The 14,517-nt window shown below is 37.5% G+C and overlaps 1 protein-coding gene across 1 annotated transcript; it reads right to left on the bottom strand.

Annotated features, from left to right (window-relative positions):
- Nucleotides 1-3,771: 3,771 nt before the first annotated feature.
- Nucleotides 3,772-4,735, bottom strand: LOC115692988 (ethylene-responsive transcription factor 13-like). The gene has a single exon (XM_030619976.2). The coding sequence runs from the start codon at nt 4,662-4,664 to the stop codon at nt 3,816-3,818; it is 849 nt and encodes a 282-aa protein (XP_030475836.2). The 5' UTR covers nt 4,665-4,735; the 3' UTR covers nt 3,772-3,815.
- Between the last annotated feature and the right edge of the window lie 9,782 nt (nt 4,736-14,517).

Raw genomic sequence — 14,517 nt, 5'->3', positions numbered from 1 at the left:
ATCAAACGCATATTTTAGCTCAGAAACTAGTCCATGGAATAGAAATAGAAAAATCTATTTCTGGCAAGAAATTAATTTCTAGAATAGAATGGTTATCATTCGCACCCTTGAAGTCCAATTGTATTTGTTTCTAGATGGTCGGACCTCGTTCAAGGACACACAAAGAACACCTTCCTTTGGCTTTGGTCCTCTCCATCTATCCTAAGTCTCACACACGTCTCGAAGGTACAAAGTCAACCTCGTGTGCTATGCGTGGGTACATTTGACCTGCGACATTGTTCCATAATCACGTATGCAAGCAGAAACACATGTATCTGAAAAATGTTGTTTGCGGATTGCATGTGTCACTAATTGCCTTTCAGCGAAATGAAAAAAATGCGAGGTATTACTTTGTTTCAGGCTAACGCCAAGAAATTATATTTATCTTGTAGGAAGATTGAGCAAAAGCAAAAATGTAGGTGTCAATTAGGTCGTTAAATATGTAAAATTTGGAACAGTTTATCGATTGGTAATTTGACATTCTTGTTTACTTTGTCTGCCTATAAACTACTCCCACTCTGTACAATTCCAGTCTTTTCTTTGTGGTTTCGATTTTACATATAATTTCTAAATTTGATAATTAATACCTAAGAGACATTTTTGGTATCTTTAGCTAACAATCTTGTCTACCTATGTAAGTAACGATATATAATAAATGGTGCACGAGGTTTCAATTCCATGCGCTAACGTACCCCACTTTCTTTGATTTAACAATTTAATTTTCCCAAAATGCATTTTTTTTCGTATTCTTTACATACTTAGATATGTGTGAAGTCTTATTGAGTCAAGTTTATTGACGAAAATAGAGTTGCAAGGCTGTAAAAGTTCATGTAGAAAGGGTGCAGTTAGGTTCTTATCATCCATTGCACTTAATTTTTTTTCCTTTTTTTTTATGGAACCTATAATATAAGATAATCATTTGGACGTGTTACTTGCATAAACCATCATTTGCTATAGGGGCTTGGACTTCGAATGCGTCTTATCGCTTCACAAATGACCCAAGAAATTGTCTTTATTTAATCAAGACTTTATGTTTGGGGGATAATGACACAAATGGTCCTTGAACTTTTGCCCAATATGCAATGTTGTCCCTGAACTTTTAATTTTTTCAATGTGATCCATGGACATTAGCCCAATGTGCAATGTCGTCCCCAAATTTTTAATTTGTTCAATGCGGTCCCTGGATTTTTGTACATGTTCAATGTTGTCCTTTGACTATAAGAAATTGTTTAATATTGTCATTCAATTAATTCAAGTTTAGGGACAACATTAAGCATTTTCATATAGTTCAGGGACTAAATTGAACATGTACCAAAAGTTCAAGGACCACATTGAATAAATTAAAAGCTTAGGGACGACATTGTACATTGGGATAAAGTTTAGGGATCACATTGAACAAACTAAAAGTTCCAAGGATAACATTGCACATTAAGCCAAAGATCCAGGATCATTTGTGTCATTTTCCCTTATGTTTGGCCATAATTTAATTGAGGTGACACAAAATAGAAAAGGATGGAAAGGTAGAAGATAGGGAAATTATATCTATATATTACTTATGGAAACCTTGTACGTAGGCTCTATTTATAATTCAATTCCATTCACAATAAACGGAAAAATATACATAATGAATAAAGAAAGTAATTTTCCTATTTATACAATAATCTAATTTTAAAAATTGGTTGATTTTGACTATTAATAGACACTCTGCATAGTAAGAATTTCACTCCTCATTGTGAAAACAATTAGGAGATGAAAAAAGAAATAATCAATTAATCCAAGCGAGGCAGTTGTATCTCCAACACTCCCCATCAAGCTAGTGACTTAAATATGTTGAAGAGGCCAAGCTTGCCCAATAGACATGTGTGTTGCCTTTAACTGGAAGCATGGTAAAGATATCTGCAAGCTATTCTTTTCTTTTTTTTGGTGTAAATGTAAGTAGTATGTATAAGATGACGTACAGAAGCTTAGGGGCATTCCCCAGCATTACAAATAGAACTAAGATTACAAAAAAAATGGAGTGGGGGAGTCTCCATATAGTAGCCAAAGTTTCATTTGTTCAGGACGGTCTAAAAGATTTGTAGTGCGAAGCTCGCCCTCTAACAAGTTTGCGAACTTTAGCCAAAATGATAAGGGCGTCATTTGACTTTTGTTGGAAGCGTCTACGATTACGCTCCATCCAAACGCAGTATATGATCCGCAAGCTATTCTATAGTCCTTATTTCTCTTGTCTTGAGTGCTCCTTCAAGAATTTTATCTCTATTCAAATGGCAATCAACTTCTATATGTTTCATTCTTTTATAGACAATCAGATTTACTACAAGTTTAGGAGCGGCATCATTGTCACAAAACAAGGTAGTCAATCCTCTTACCCTTATGCCAAAGATCGCAAAGTAGACCTCACATTCAAACTGTTTCACAAACAGTCTTAGCCATGGCTTGATATTTAGATTCCTCTAATGACACTGAAGAAGATGATTGTTTCTTTGTTTTCCATGAAAGAAACGATTCTCCCAGCTTAACACAAAATCTAGTAATAGATCTCCTGCTCATAGGACAAGTGGTGTAGTCTGTATCACAATAAGCCATCATCTCTATATTACAATCCTAAGATAGTAGTATTCCCAATCCTCGACATCCTTTCAAGTATTTCACGACTTTCAACACTGCATTCATATGTGATTGTTTTGGATCATGCATGAATTGACTAGGAATCTGCCATGCATACATTTGTTAGGTCTAGTCATTATGAGGTAGATGAGTTTTCCAATGACTCTTCGATAGTTCGATGGATCTTTGAGCAATGGATCCTCGTCTAAAGGTGATGATCCCGCATCATATTCAATAGTCATTATCTTAACATTATGCTCAATCGGATTGACAATTGGTTTGCATCCTAACAACCCTATTTTTAATATAATCTCCAAGACAAATTTACATTGACTGAGGCAAATTCCTTCACCTGATCGTGCAATCTCAATGTTGAGAAAATATTTCGAAGGTCCCAAATCCTTCATGTGAAAGGTAGAATGCAGATACTTCTTGAATTCTTTAACAGCATATTCATTATTGCCCATAAAGTTTTGTCTTAAGGCAATTATAAGAGCAAGAGGTACTTCTCGGGAAAAAGTTTTGCCTACTCATACCAATCACCGCATGCCATCATGATTTAAGTGGCTACGTACACATGGTCCTATGAAAAAACCTAACAATCTCTCTAAAATCAATGCTTATTGAGAGATTTGATTTGAGCAATTCATGTTATTAATTTTGTTGCTTAACCTTTGCTTTGCTTAAGCAAACAAATCATCGAGGCATACAAAACCTAAAAAGAAAACGTAAAAAATTAATTTACGAATGACGAAACTCTCAATTAAGCAAACTTAACGCTTGTAGATGAAAGTATTTGTAAGAATTCAACACTAAAAATTTAAAGAAGTCATAAAAGAATGACCAAATGAACGATATGGCAAACCGAGTTTGATATCTTTACTCAAATGCCATATGAAAGTTGAGTACGTAATTTTGTGTAAACAGATAAGTTATTATACAAACTTTTTAAACTTTTGTTAGTCGCTTTCTATACCATGTGAATGTGTTTTTCTCCTCTTTTCATGTGTAGGAAATTAGTGCGGAGTTGGGGAAAGAGTACTTTTTTTTGGTTATTGCTGACAAACTCCAAAGGAAATGAAATCAAAACACTAAATTGATAGTTTCTGCAACAAAAAATGCTGATTGACTTCTCATTAATCAAAACAATGTCTTTGCAGTTTGCATGATCAAAGTACAAATTGTGCATCCCCAATCCAAAAACCAATATCCGATATGGGAAAGGGGTTTTGAGTTCCAAAATCCACCTCAGCACCCACATTGACATCTCTCTTTCTCCTCTTCGTTCTCATCACCAAGCCGTCATCGATGGATGTGGATGGCGAGCTAGGCTCGGCAGAACAACGCTTGCGGCTGACCCTGACAGGCTCGTACTCGGTTGCGCCGATGAGGTGAGGAAAGTTAACCTTGGCCTTGGACCCCCTCATCTTAAAAGCTGCTCGGTCATAGGCCAATGCTGCGTCCTCGGGTGTCTCGTAAGTCCCGAGCCAAATCCTTGCCCCGTTCTTCTTGGGGTCCCTTATCTCCGCCGCGTATTTTCCCCATGGCCGCCTTCTCACTCCCTTAAAATGTGTCTTCTCAACTGGCACTTGTACCTCCTGCTCCACCATCTCCAGTTTCTTCTCCGTCGCCAAACCAATGCTGTTATAATCGACGGACATCACTTCGAAATCAAGTCCTTGATTCGAAGCCAGACCAATACTATCAATGGTCGTCACTTCAAAATCAAGTTCTTGATTCGAAGACGAAGGCATTGTCCACCCAGAATTGAGCGCGTCGCACATAGTGCCATGTACCAACATGTCCTCCGAGTCATTGACTTTTAGGGGCAGCTCGCTCCAACTGTCCATCAGTAAGAGATTGCTGAAGCTTGAACTCCTCGAGTACGTGTTTGCAGGAGTTGGTGCATAAAATGTTGCGTTGACACCATAATCATCATCTTGAAGAAGATGCTCACAAATGGATTTCAAAGCATCACATTGATAGGTCTCAAAGGGACTGAAAATTTCTTGAAGCATTTTCGTTTTCGGCTAGAATTTGTAGCTTTGAGATCACTGAATATGGAAGATTGAAGGGATGATTTGGTTTCCGAAGCAAGAGTGAAGAGTTGAAAAGACCATGAGAGTGGGAGCTGTATATATAGGTTGAGCTGGACTGCTTGAGTGGTGGAAGATGTAAGCGATGATTTCGGATGGAGCTTCTGAGAAAGCGCATTCGGTGATGACTAATGAGATTGTCAACACATGTTTCAAATGCTCAATTGAACTTCTTTAATCACGAAAGACATAAATCGATATATTTTTTGTTATCCGTACTGAATTAAATAGCCAATGCATGGGGCACACTGTTTTATTTAATTGGGGTAGGACAATGATATTTGTGCATGCTTTTGCATCTAAATTACGGTTTTTAGATCTGATGTGCGGGTGACGTATAGATCTAATCACATATTGTGCATGTGATTCCAAAGAAATTGCAGAACTATATTGTTCTCTATTCAAATATAAGAATTCTTTTTTACTTTTTCTAGTAAGTTTTAATAACTGTTGGTAAGTATAAAAAATTTGTTTAAAAAAGGAATAGGTGCACCAGAAATCCTAAGTCGCAAAAAATGCAATTGAATCATACAACTTTAAAAAAGTGCAATCAAGTTTTAAAACTTGCCAATTGATACAATGAAGTTACTCCCTTGACTCTGCTTGATATGCCTAACTAAAAATGTTGATGCGGTTGTTTTTATTATTTTATCTCTCCTACGTAACTGTTTACTTGTATGAACCAATGCCTAAACGATGTCATTACTTTCCCAAATCACAACCTTGTTTGAATTATCCTTCTTCTTCCTCACCCCTTCCTTCTTAGTGTCGGCGTTGGCGAGAGTGTAGTTGAGAGGCGCGGGAGGAGTTGCAGTCATGGGAATCAAAGTTGGAGTGGGGTCTGGGCTTCGACTTGTGTTTACACAGAGCAAAGGAGATTTCATAGCTTGTGCCATGGCAATTGGAATTTCTTCGAGCTAGCAGCCATGGCCATTCAAGCTTCGTCGAGCTCAACCATGGTCGCTCATGCTTCATTGAGCTTGTGGAGCGAATGAAATTTGGAGCTCATGGGCATGGCCACTCGAGCTTCATTGAGTTCATGAAGCGAAAGGGATTTGGAGCTCCTGGTCATGGCAGCTAGAATTTTTTTAGCTCGTGGTCATGATCACTTGATAGTAATTACGATAATCCAACAATCTACATACGCGAAATCAAAGAAAATGCTCTTGTCATTCAAAACTAACCCTAGAGAAAATGCTTTGTGTCATTGAAAATTAGTACTAGCTATATTGCACATTAGCTGTTGAAGAAAAGCAATTAACTTCATGAATGACCATTATTTTCTTAATGAAACATTTCATTTATGGATAGTTTGTTTAATAGATCCACGTCAAATATATGGTTCAGTTTATACTAAGTTCAATTTTGAGGATCGCGTTAGGTTATAAGCCATTGCTTGGTAGTTTAGTGTAGGAATTAGACTACAAATTTTTTTTTTAAAGAATGGACACAATCAGGGTCGAAATATGTTTGGGATTAAGGTAATTGGTTTGGGCGAAGAAAATAATTAAAGGTGAATTAGTTATAATTCCCATAAAAGCAATTGCCAGTGGATTTACCTTGATTGAGGAAATGAAATATTCTTATGATTATATGGCAACCAAATATTGTCGTTTGCACTCTGGCAAAAACAAAATCAAATCAAATCAAATCAAAGTTTGCATTGTGATTCGTGATTGGACTGGTCTTTTGTCCTCAATTTCTGATCGGAATCGGTTACCCTCGGAAACATAAATGCAGGGCATGGGTACAAATTTGCATGATGGAATCAGTCCATCCACATGTTATGTGGTGATTCATTGATTTCATTTCCTTCAGTTTGGTTGCACAAAATTTGATGTAGGAGAAAACATCATCTCGGGTCATCCAACATATATCCCAAAAATTTGTCAAGAAATCATAAGAATCTCAACCACCAATATCTCAGCATTGATCGAGACATGATAAGTGACTGTGTGAATCATTTAATAATTTTTTACTATCGAACGATTTTCGTTTTACTTTTTGGACATAGCAATTAGGTAATATCTTGAGTCAGTTTTACGCATCAGATAAAGTTCACCTCCCTAGTCTAATCAAAGACATATCATTCACATCAGGACCAAGGCACCTCATGAAATCATAACTTTCATTAACTTACTCATTCTGTTGAAATCTCAACCGAAATTCATTCTCTATCGTTTGGTTATAGCAATGCCATTTTCGTGTAGAGGTCCGACTTCCATTGTAACAAAATGGATAGCTAGGTAAACAAAAGTCACATACCAACCAAAGTCATACATATGTATTTTCACAAATCTTTAACTGATGACATGTAATGGATCACATTTGACTCCATCAAGACGCTTGAAGTCCAAGAGAACGCGTTTCTAGATGGTCGGAACCTCGTTCAAGGACACACACAAAGAACACCTTCTTTTGGCTTTGGTCATCTCCATCTATCCCAAGTCTCAACACGTCTCGAAGGAAAAAGATCAACCTTGTGTGCAAGGCGTGGCTACATTTGACCTGCGGGTTCTTCGATGCTCATGAATGCATACAAAAACATGCATTTGAAAAATGCAGGGGAAAGTATTAAAAAAGTCTTAACCTTTCAATTGGACCTATTTAATCTTAAACCTTTTATATTTGTACAAATTCAGTTTATCAAGCCAATTTTGACCGGAATCGCTGATATGGATGTTGGCCGTCTTACATGGCACAACCGACGTTGACATAGATAAAATTTACAAATTTTTAACATGTTTACGCATTTTTTATTTTCTTTGTTTTCATTGTGGTTGGTGATGGTCATCAGCGATCCTCGTTGGCCCTGCCATTGGCAAGGGTCGTGGCCGTTGCCCAGCCCATCGCCGGCCGCAGGCGAGGGCCGCCAAGGCCGTGAGGGTCGAGGTGTGCAAGCATTTTCATTATCATCAATTGCGCTTTACTTGAACTTTTTTTGTTTGTGTTACCTAGAATTTAAAGATAATTATTTGGATGGGTTATGTGCATAAACCAGCATCTGCTATAGAGCTTAGACTTCGCATGCTGTCTTATCGCTTCACAATGATCCAAGATATTGTCTTTATTAATCGAGACTTTTTTATTTGGCCATAATTTAATCGAGGACTGTAGAAAAGGTACGGCAGATTTAGAAAAATCATATTGTAAAGGTTCAGAGATTTAGGTTTTCATTTGATTACGGTTTTGTTGCTCGTTTAATATCACATCAGTTCAATTCACCGTGATTTTAGTTAGACTTCATCGGGAAAAGTTATTGTATATGAAATTATTGTATAGATCTACGTTACCGTAATATGTATTTCTTCTAATATTTCTTCCGCCTTATGTTTTGCATGACTATATATTAACCAAAATTTTCCTTACATTATGCATTAGTGACTGGAAGCGTACGGCACCCACCAGATACGAGAATCTTGATGTTTGATACACAACTCTTTTGATATAATAATACAGGTTGCATGCATTCTGTACTTTGTAGACCTTGTTCAATAAAATAAAATAAAAAATAAAGGAACGTGACCCGTCACTTTTTTTTTTCTAATTTCGCATGGGATAATAATAATTAGAATACATTGATTTGTAGCTGATAATATGACATATTAAATTACTAGAATATCAACATTTGAAACATGTGTTCCAGTCTCGACCTTGATTGAAGCTTCTTGGAAACTCCGAAAGAAGTGATAAATTAAGAAAAAAAATACATTTTATGCTTGCTTGAATCCACATCCTCAACCTATGTGTACTTCTCTTGCTTCGTCCATTCATGGTTACCCACTGAAAGTCTGCGACTGCAACCAAACACTCTCTTAAGAAAACAGCACACAAGGAAAGGGGAACAAAATGCTTGCGGACATTACAATTTCCGAGCGATTAATATTTCCGAAGGATCCCATTTTCATTTCGACATTCTCGAATCCATTCACTATCATCTTCTTGAAAGATGACATCTACATTGACGATGACGTGTGCTGTTAGAGCTCGAGTTTCGCTCGTTTTGTTAAATTGTGTTTTGAATTTGAACAGTGTACGAAAGAGGATTTTGGTTTGTTCAAAATTTGGTATGCCCATTCATCCAAATCAATTTGGGTTTTCTTGGGCGTTGTTTTGCGTTGGAGATAATTCTCCAAGGTTTGACCAAGAAAGAGGAATCTGACAAAAAGCTCCACCTGGACTTTTTTAACCTTACAAAAAGGAAGGGATGACAAATTTTAAGGAAAATTTCAAATAAAGGTATGAGCGGAGTTAGTTTCTCAAAAATTATCTAATATAAATATTGTTTCAAATAAGAATCTGAAGAGGCCAAACCGATCTCAAATAAGAACCTAACTCACCAACTAGCCACTCGGGTATGGGCATTCTTGCTAAAGGAACTTCTTTTCCTTATTATTTTCTTTTTCTTTTTCGTTCATCTATTCTCTCTCTTTCTTCTTCCTTTTACACATTAGCTGACAATGGCCAAGTCCTTGGCCGACTTCCTCAGCAACCCCCACCACGTCTTCGTCGGGTTGGCATCCATGAAGACGTCAAGAAGCTTCTGCATGACTACAGCCTCGACATCACCAATGCAGTGGACCTAAGGGCCTTGGTTGCAAGGGAGTTGGGTCGAGAGTGATAGATATTTAAATATTAAACCACGCATTCATCTAATAGTTTAAGTTTTTAAAATAGTTGGTAATGGTCCCATAAAATCTCACATAATATCAGAGCAAGATGTCATGAGTTCAAATCTTTCCAGGCTCCTAAGCAAAAAAAACATACATTCATCTATTAGCTTAAGCTTTTAGATCAGCTAGCATTAGTCATACTAAATCTCATAGAGAGGAGCTGAGTAGCATCGGGCTAAAGACGTTGGCGGTGCCGATGGGACAACCCATGGCTCATGAGCATGTCGGTCAAGTTTGCATACCTTGACAACCATGGGTAGTTCACACAAAGTGTTTGATTCGTAATGGCACTATGGCATGACATTTTGCATCCTTTGGGTGTTTCATCTGCCGTCCACACTCAAAGGGTCAAATATGACTCTGATTTGGGTATACATGCAAGAGTGTGTTCAGTTGCAAGAGGGGATGAGTGACATCGGCCACTTGCTTGATTTGATGCTCTTGTTAATACTCGAGATTGGCTTATGCGATACTACTATACGTTGCTCTGAAGCTACTGGTTTCGTGGTGTTTACATAAACCTCTTATGGTGATTGCTAGAATCTAGTTAGGATGAGAAAACATAAGGTTTTTTTTTGCTTGTCCAATTTCTAACTCTTCTCATTCTCTAGCTTTTACTCTGTCTTTTGCAGAGTGCGAGAGTTGAACTCCGCACATGTGATACTAGCGTCCCTGCCCCCAATTTCTTAACCAGCAGAGCCGCAGGCCTATTGGCGAGAAAGTAGAAGGTTACTTGGCATAATTTAGTGTGGTTTTATCCAAATGTGCCAAGTTTTGGCTTTATAGCTTTGGCTCTTGAATCAAGATCACCTTTGTTCTTTGAATGCGTAGATAGTCTGGAATCATTTTCTTTGTCTTGTTGGTGTTCATCTTGCTTTTGAAAATTGGAATTCACCTTTTAGCCTAATTGTAATCTGGATAAAATCTCTTCAGCATTTGCACCAGGTCTTGCATATAAATTATATAAGATGAACATATATATCTTCCCTCAGCCTTGGGCTTCTCATATGTCAGCAAAATGGCTTCAGCCAAATCGCACGTGTCCACAAAAGCGTGTACTCCATTATCTGGTGGTTAAGAACTCTCTGTTTTGTCAAGACATAACGATGAGGTGAAGCTCTTGGTTACAGATGAGACTCAAGAATGAGACATTGGGAGAATATTAACTGCTACAATTGGAAAAAAAAAATCACTTCCAGGATATATCAAATGTGTATCCACGAATGCAGAAATTCAAAAATCATCAAACATCAATTACAAACGAAGGATTTGTGTCGAAATTAAAGTCAAATTAGTTTTATTGATAAACTCTATTTGTAAATTGGAGCCCATTACCGATCGTCGCCGTTGCTCGCCATCATGCTAAACCCGCACGCTCGTCAGCCATGGGTAGTCCCATCAGCTTGTCAGGATCGCTTCGAATTTTCAATCTGCCTCCCTAGGACTTGCCTCGCCAACGTCTTCAGCCTGGCACTCCTCAACTCCTCCCAATCCAGCCCCCTTGCGGCCAAGGTCCCTCAGGGCCACCACGTTGGCAATGTTGAGGCCGTAGTCACAGAGAAGCTTCTCGACGTCTTTGTGGATGCCAACCCCGATGAAGACAAGGTGGGGGTCACGGAGGAAGTTGGCTAGTGACTTGGCCGTCGTTAGCCAGTGTGCAAGAGAAAGAGAAAAAAGAGAGAATAGAAGAAAGAAAAAAAAGACAAGGAAAAAAATACCTTTGACAAAAATACTCATGTCATTGTGACTAGTTGGTGAGTTAAGCCCTTATTTGATACTGAATTGCCCACTTCATGCCTTTATTCTAAACAAATTAAGTTCACTCTAGACCCTTTTTGTTTAGAAAATAACTCCACTTTAGGTCTTTATTTGAAAATTTTCTCAAATACTATAATATCTATTTGGGTCAGGAAGCATCCAGAAAGGAAAAAAAAATAGAATTAAATAGAAGGGTTTTGCTTTTTGGGTTCTTCTCTGGCCACAGCCGCATGAACAGAGAATTAAAAGGAAGAGGAGCTTTGAAGTTCTCTTCCTTTGGTCGTGCGGACGTAGTTGGAAACGTGAATTTTGTGTCGGCAGCTTTACATCCAGTTAATATGTTTATTTGTAAATATGGAAAGTTTGGGTTTAATTTAGGTGTGGAAAACATTTAGTGTGTGAGCGATTGAAATTATAATTCTCCGATTATAGTAGATTATTTGATATTGGCTCTCTCCATGAAGTCTATATTGACACTTAAACTGAACTATATAAATTTCTGGTATTTTTTACTATTTCTCGTTTATTTCTATGGTGTTTTGCATTGATTTTATCGTAAGATCTGTTAGCATTTCTGCATTACATTATAACAGGTTTTTTGCTGATGGAGAGTTGAAGCGAAGACCTGCCGCCAAGAGCTGACAACTCCAGTTGATCATGGCGCCAGCGATGATGTGGCGCAGGAGAAGGGGCCAGCGAAAAAGGCAGAAGAGGGGCTCGATCCGCTATCGAGGGGTGAGGAGGAGGCTGTGGAGCAAATATGTGGCGTAGATAGATACGCCAAGAAGAGTAGGGGAGCCCAGATTTGGCTTGGGGTTTTATACGTAAACAGTATAAAACCAAATTCATGAATGAACCAAACTGAGATGTAAGGGAGTGCACCCTTAAAATCGGTACATGTCTTCTTAAACCAACAAGGAAAAAAATTTAGTGATGTGGCACGGCCAGCGCTGACTAGATTACCACATCAACGATTTCATGGTCAAAATTGACCGAAAACACTACATTGAAAAATCATCAAAAGGTTTAAGAATTAATTGGTGAAATTGGAAAGTTTATTACCGAATTGGACGTACTACAATAAATTCAAGATAATTTTCTCGAAAAGTGACTTTGTTTGATCTTTGGGTGTCCCGCCTTTTCTATTTCCTTTTAATTATCTCTTTTATCATTTTGCATGGATCTAGATAAGAAATATGCTGAAAAAAAGAATTGCGTAAATTCTGTACATTTCTGTGTTCGTATTATAATAAAGACTGTATAAGGCTTCACCATATGACTATTTAAGGTAACGAGATCGTTCAATGATGTACACAATCAAAGAGATATAAATGTGCACAATCAAAATGAGATATAAAGAATATCCTAGATATATTCACAATTTTAAGAGATATGGAGAATTAACTGAGATATAAAAATCTCTTAGATTTGTCTCTCACAGATCTATCAATTTAACAGAGAAGCCATAGTGATATTTAGTAACTTATATAGAGCAAGTTAACTAGCAAGTACTCTACTCACAGCATTATATGTAATGGTTACATTATATCAATCTTTGCAATTTGTCATCATAATTTAAGTTAGGCGTTTTATAAATTCATCGACCGTATGGATGCTATCGCTATCAAACCACGTAATAGCAATCTTGGATAATTTGTGAAGCAAAAGGGCTGTATTACTTATCGTAATCGTATTCTCCATTCAATAAGTCAGCAGGGAACTGCTCAAGCTTGGCCCTTAGGTCGTTGACCATCTGTCGCTTGGACTAGGCGAATAAAGGGATTAAACTATTCCACAGAGGATTATTTGGTAATTTGCTATTTTAGCAGTTCGGAGAAATTTCATGGGCGGCTAGATATTATTTTAAACACATGTTCTCCATGATAAATAATTTGACCCACTTCTTACTTTCTGTCTGGCTGCTACGAAAGACTCTATTCTTGGAATTCCACTATTCTCTGTCTGGATCAATTTTACATATATTTTACAAATTTAGAAACCAACAGCTCTGTCAAATTCTTGATATTTTCAGCATTTTCTTTTTCTATCTATCACATTTAACCAATAAAATACATGAAAGTCTTCTTTGACCAGTTCTTTATAAAGAAAGTACGTGCGTTGAACCAATACCTGAGTTTATATCGACTTTTCTTTTTACGGTAACAATGCTTGACTAAGACCAAGTTTGTTTGAATTGATAAAGATGTCATTTGATGTCTTGAAGCAATTACAAATTTACAAGCGGAGATGTGCTCCAAAAGAATTTTTGTGGAATCAGAGAGATATTTAGGTGCTCTCGAAACATGAAATCATTGCCCACACGAGCGAATCACCATGCGCCAAAAGGATGTACCAAATCCAACTGTAGGTCTTTTACTCTGATATAGAATTCAAGTTGAGTCTCCAAGGAATTGTGTTAAAAAAATGTTAGATTGTTTGAGAGCAACTAATTTGTATTTTGAATCTTGACTGTCTGGACTTTACCTATAGCTGATAGACCATGCAAGGTTCCTGAGTAATCCACCGTCATTTATGATGGCCGTGGATTCCACACCCTACACGGTGTTTCTTTTGGTATCTTGATAAAACTCGACTGTTGATGGAGATCTCATTTCCATAGATCAATGCATGATTGAGATTTATCGAGGCATCGAGACAAATAGAATGAACCCAGGAGGAGAAGGGACGACATTGGAGTTCACTCTGACGTGCGTGGTTGCCGCTGTTTGCACAATAATTGTCACGATCGAGCAGTTCCTTCACTAGACTGTTTGCAGAAGCTTTTGTCCTAATTTTTTAGGTCATTGGCTTTATTTGCTTCAGACCTTTCGCGTTTCGGTCAAAGTTCGCTTTTCGAGCGCATGAAGAAATTATTTGTTTGTAAATAGAATGTTCATCATATAGACTCGTATGTGAATTCTTATGCCTATTATGTTTACATCACGCACAGAAAGCACAGCAGAAACATGGAACCGGCCATTAAAGTTGAGAAATTCCAAGTTCTGCAGCAAAATGCTTCTGAAAATTGCCGTATATGAAAAAGGGTTTATGAATGTGGTTAGGGCTTGAGAATGACCTCAAGAGGCTTCAGTATTATTCCCTTCAGAAAAATAACTGCTTTTATATCTCTTATAAATCTTTGTTGTTCCTTAAGTTAGGATCAAGACCATATTGGCTGTGAAAACTTGAGCTTTTCTTTAAATTTCTATGACTACACTTCAGGACTAGGATTTCTTCAGCAGTAACATTGATTGCATGTCACAATGCAGGCGAGATTTCTCCGCGGTGAAAGATCATTGAAGCTTAAACACTAAACTGATAGTTCCAGAAGATAAATTGCCTGA

This window comes from Syzygium oleosum, unplaced genomic scaffold (assembly GCF_021117445.2).
Source record: "Syzygium oleosum isolate NSW1041296 unplaced genomic scaffold, Sole_v2.1 Sole_v2.13, whole genome shotgun sequence".
Lineage (NCBI taxonomy): Eukaryota > Viridiplantae > Streptophyta > Magnoliopsida > Myrtales > Myrtaceae > Syzygium > Syzygium oleosum.
Note: the sequence above shows the minus strand (reverse complement) of the source record. Positions and strands in the feature narration are given on the sequence as shown.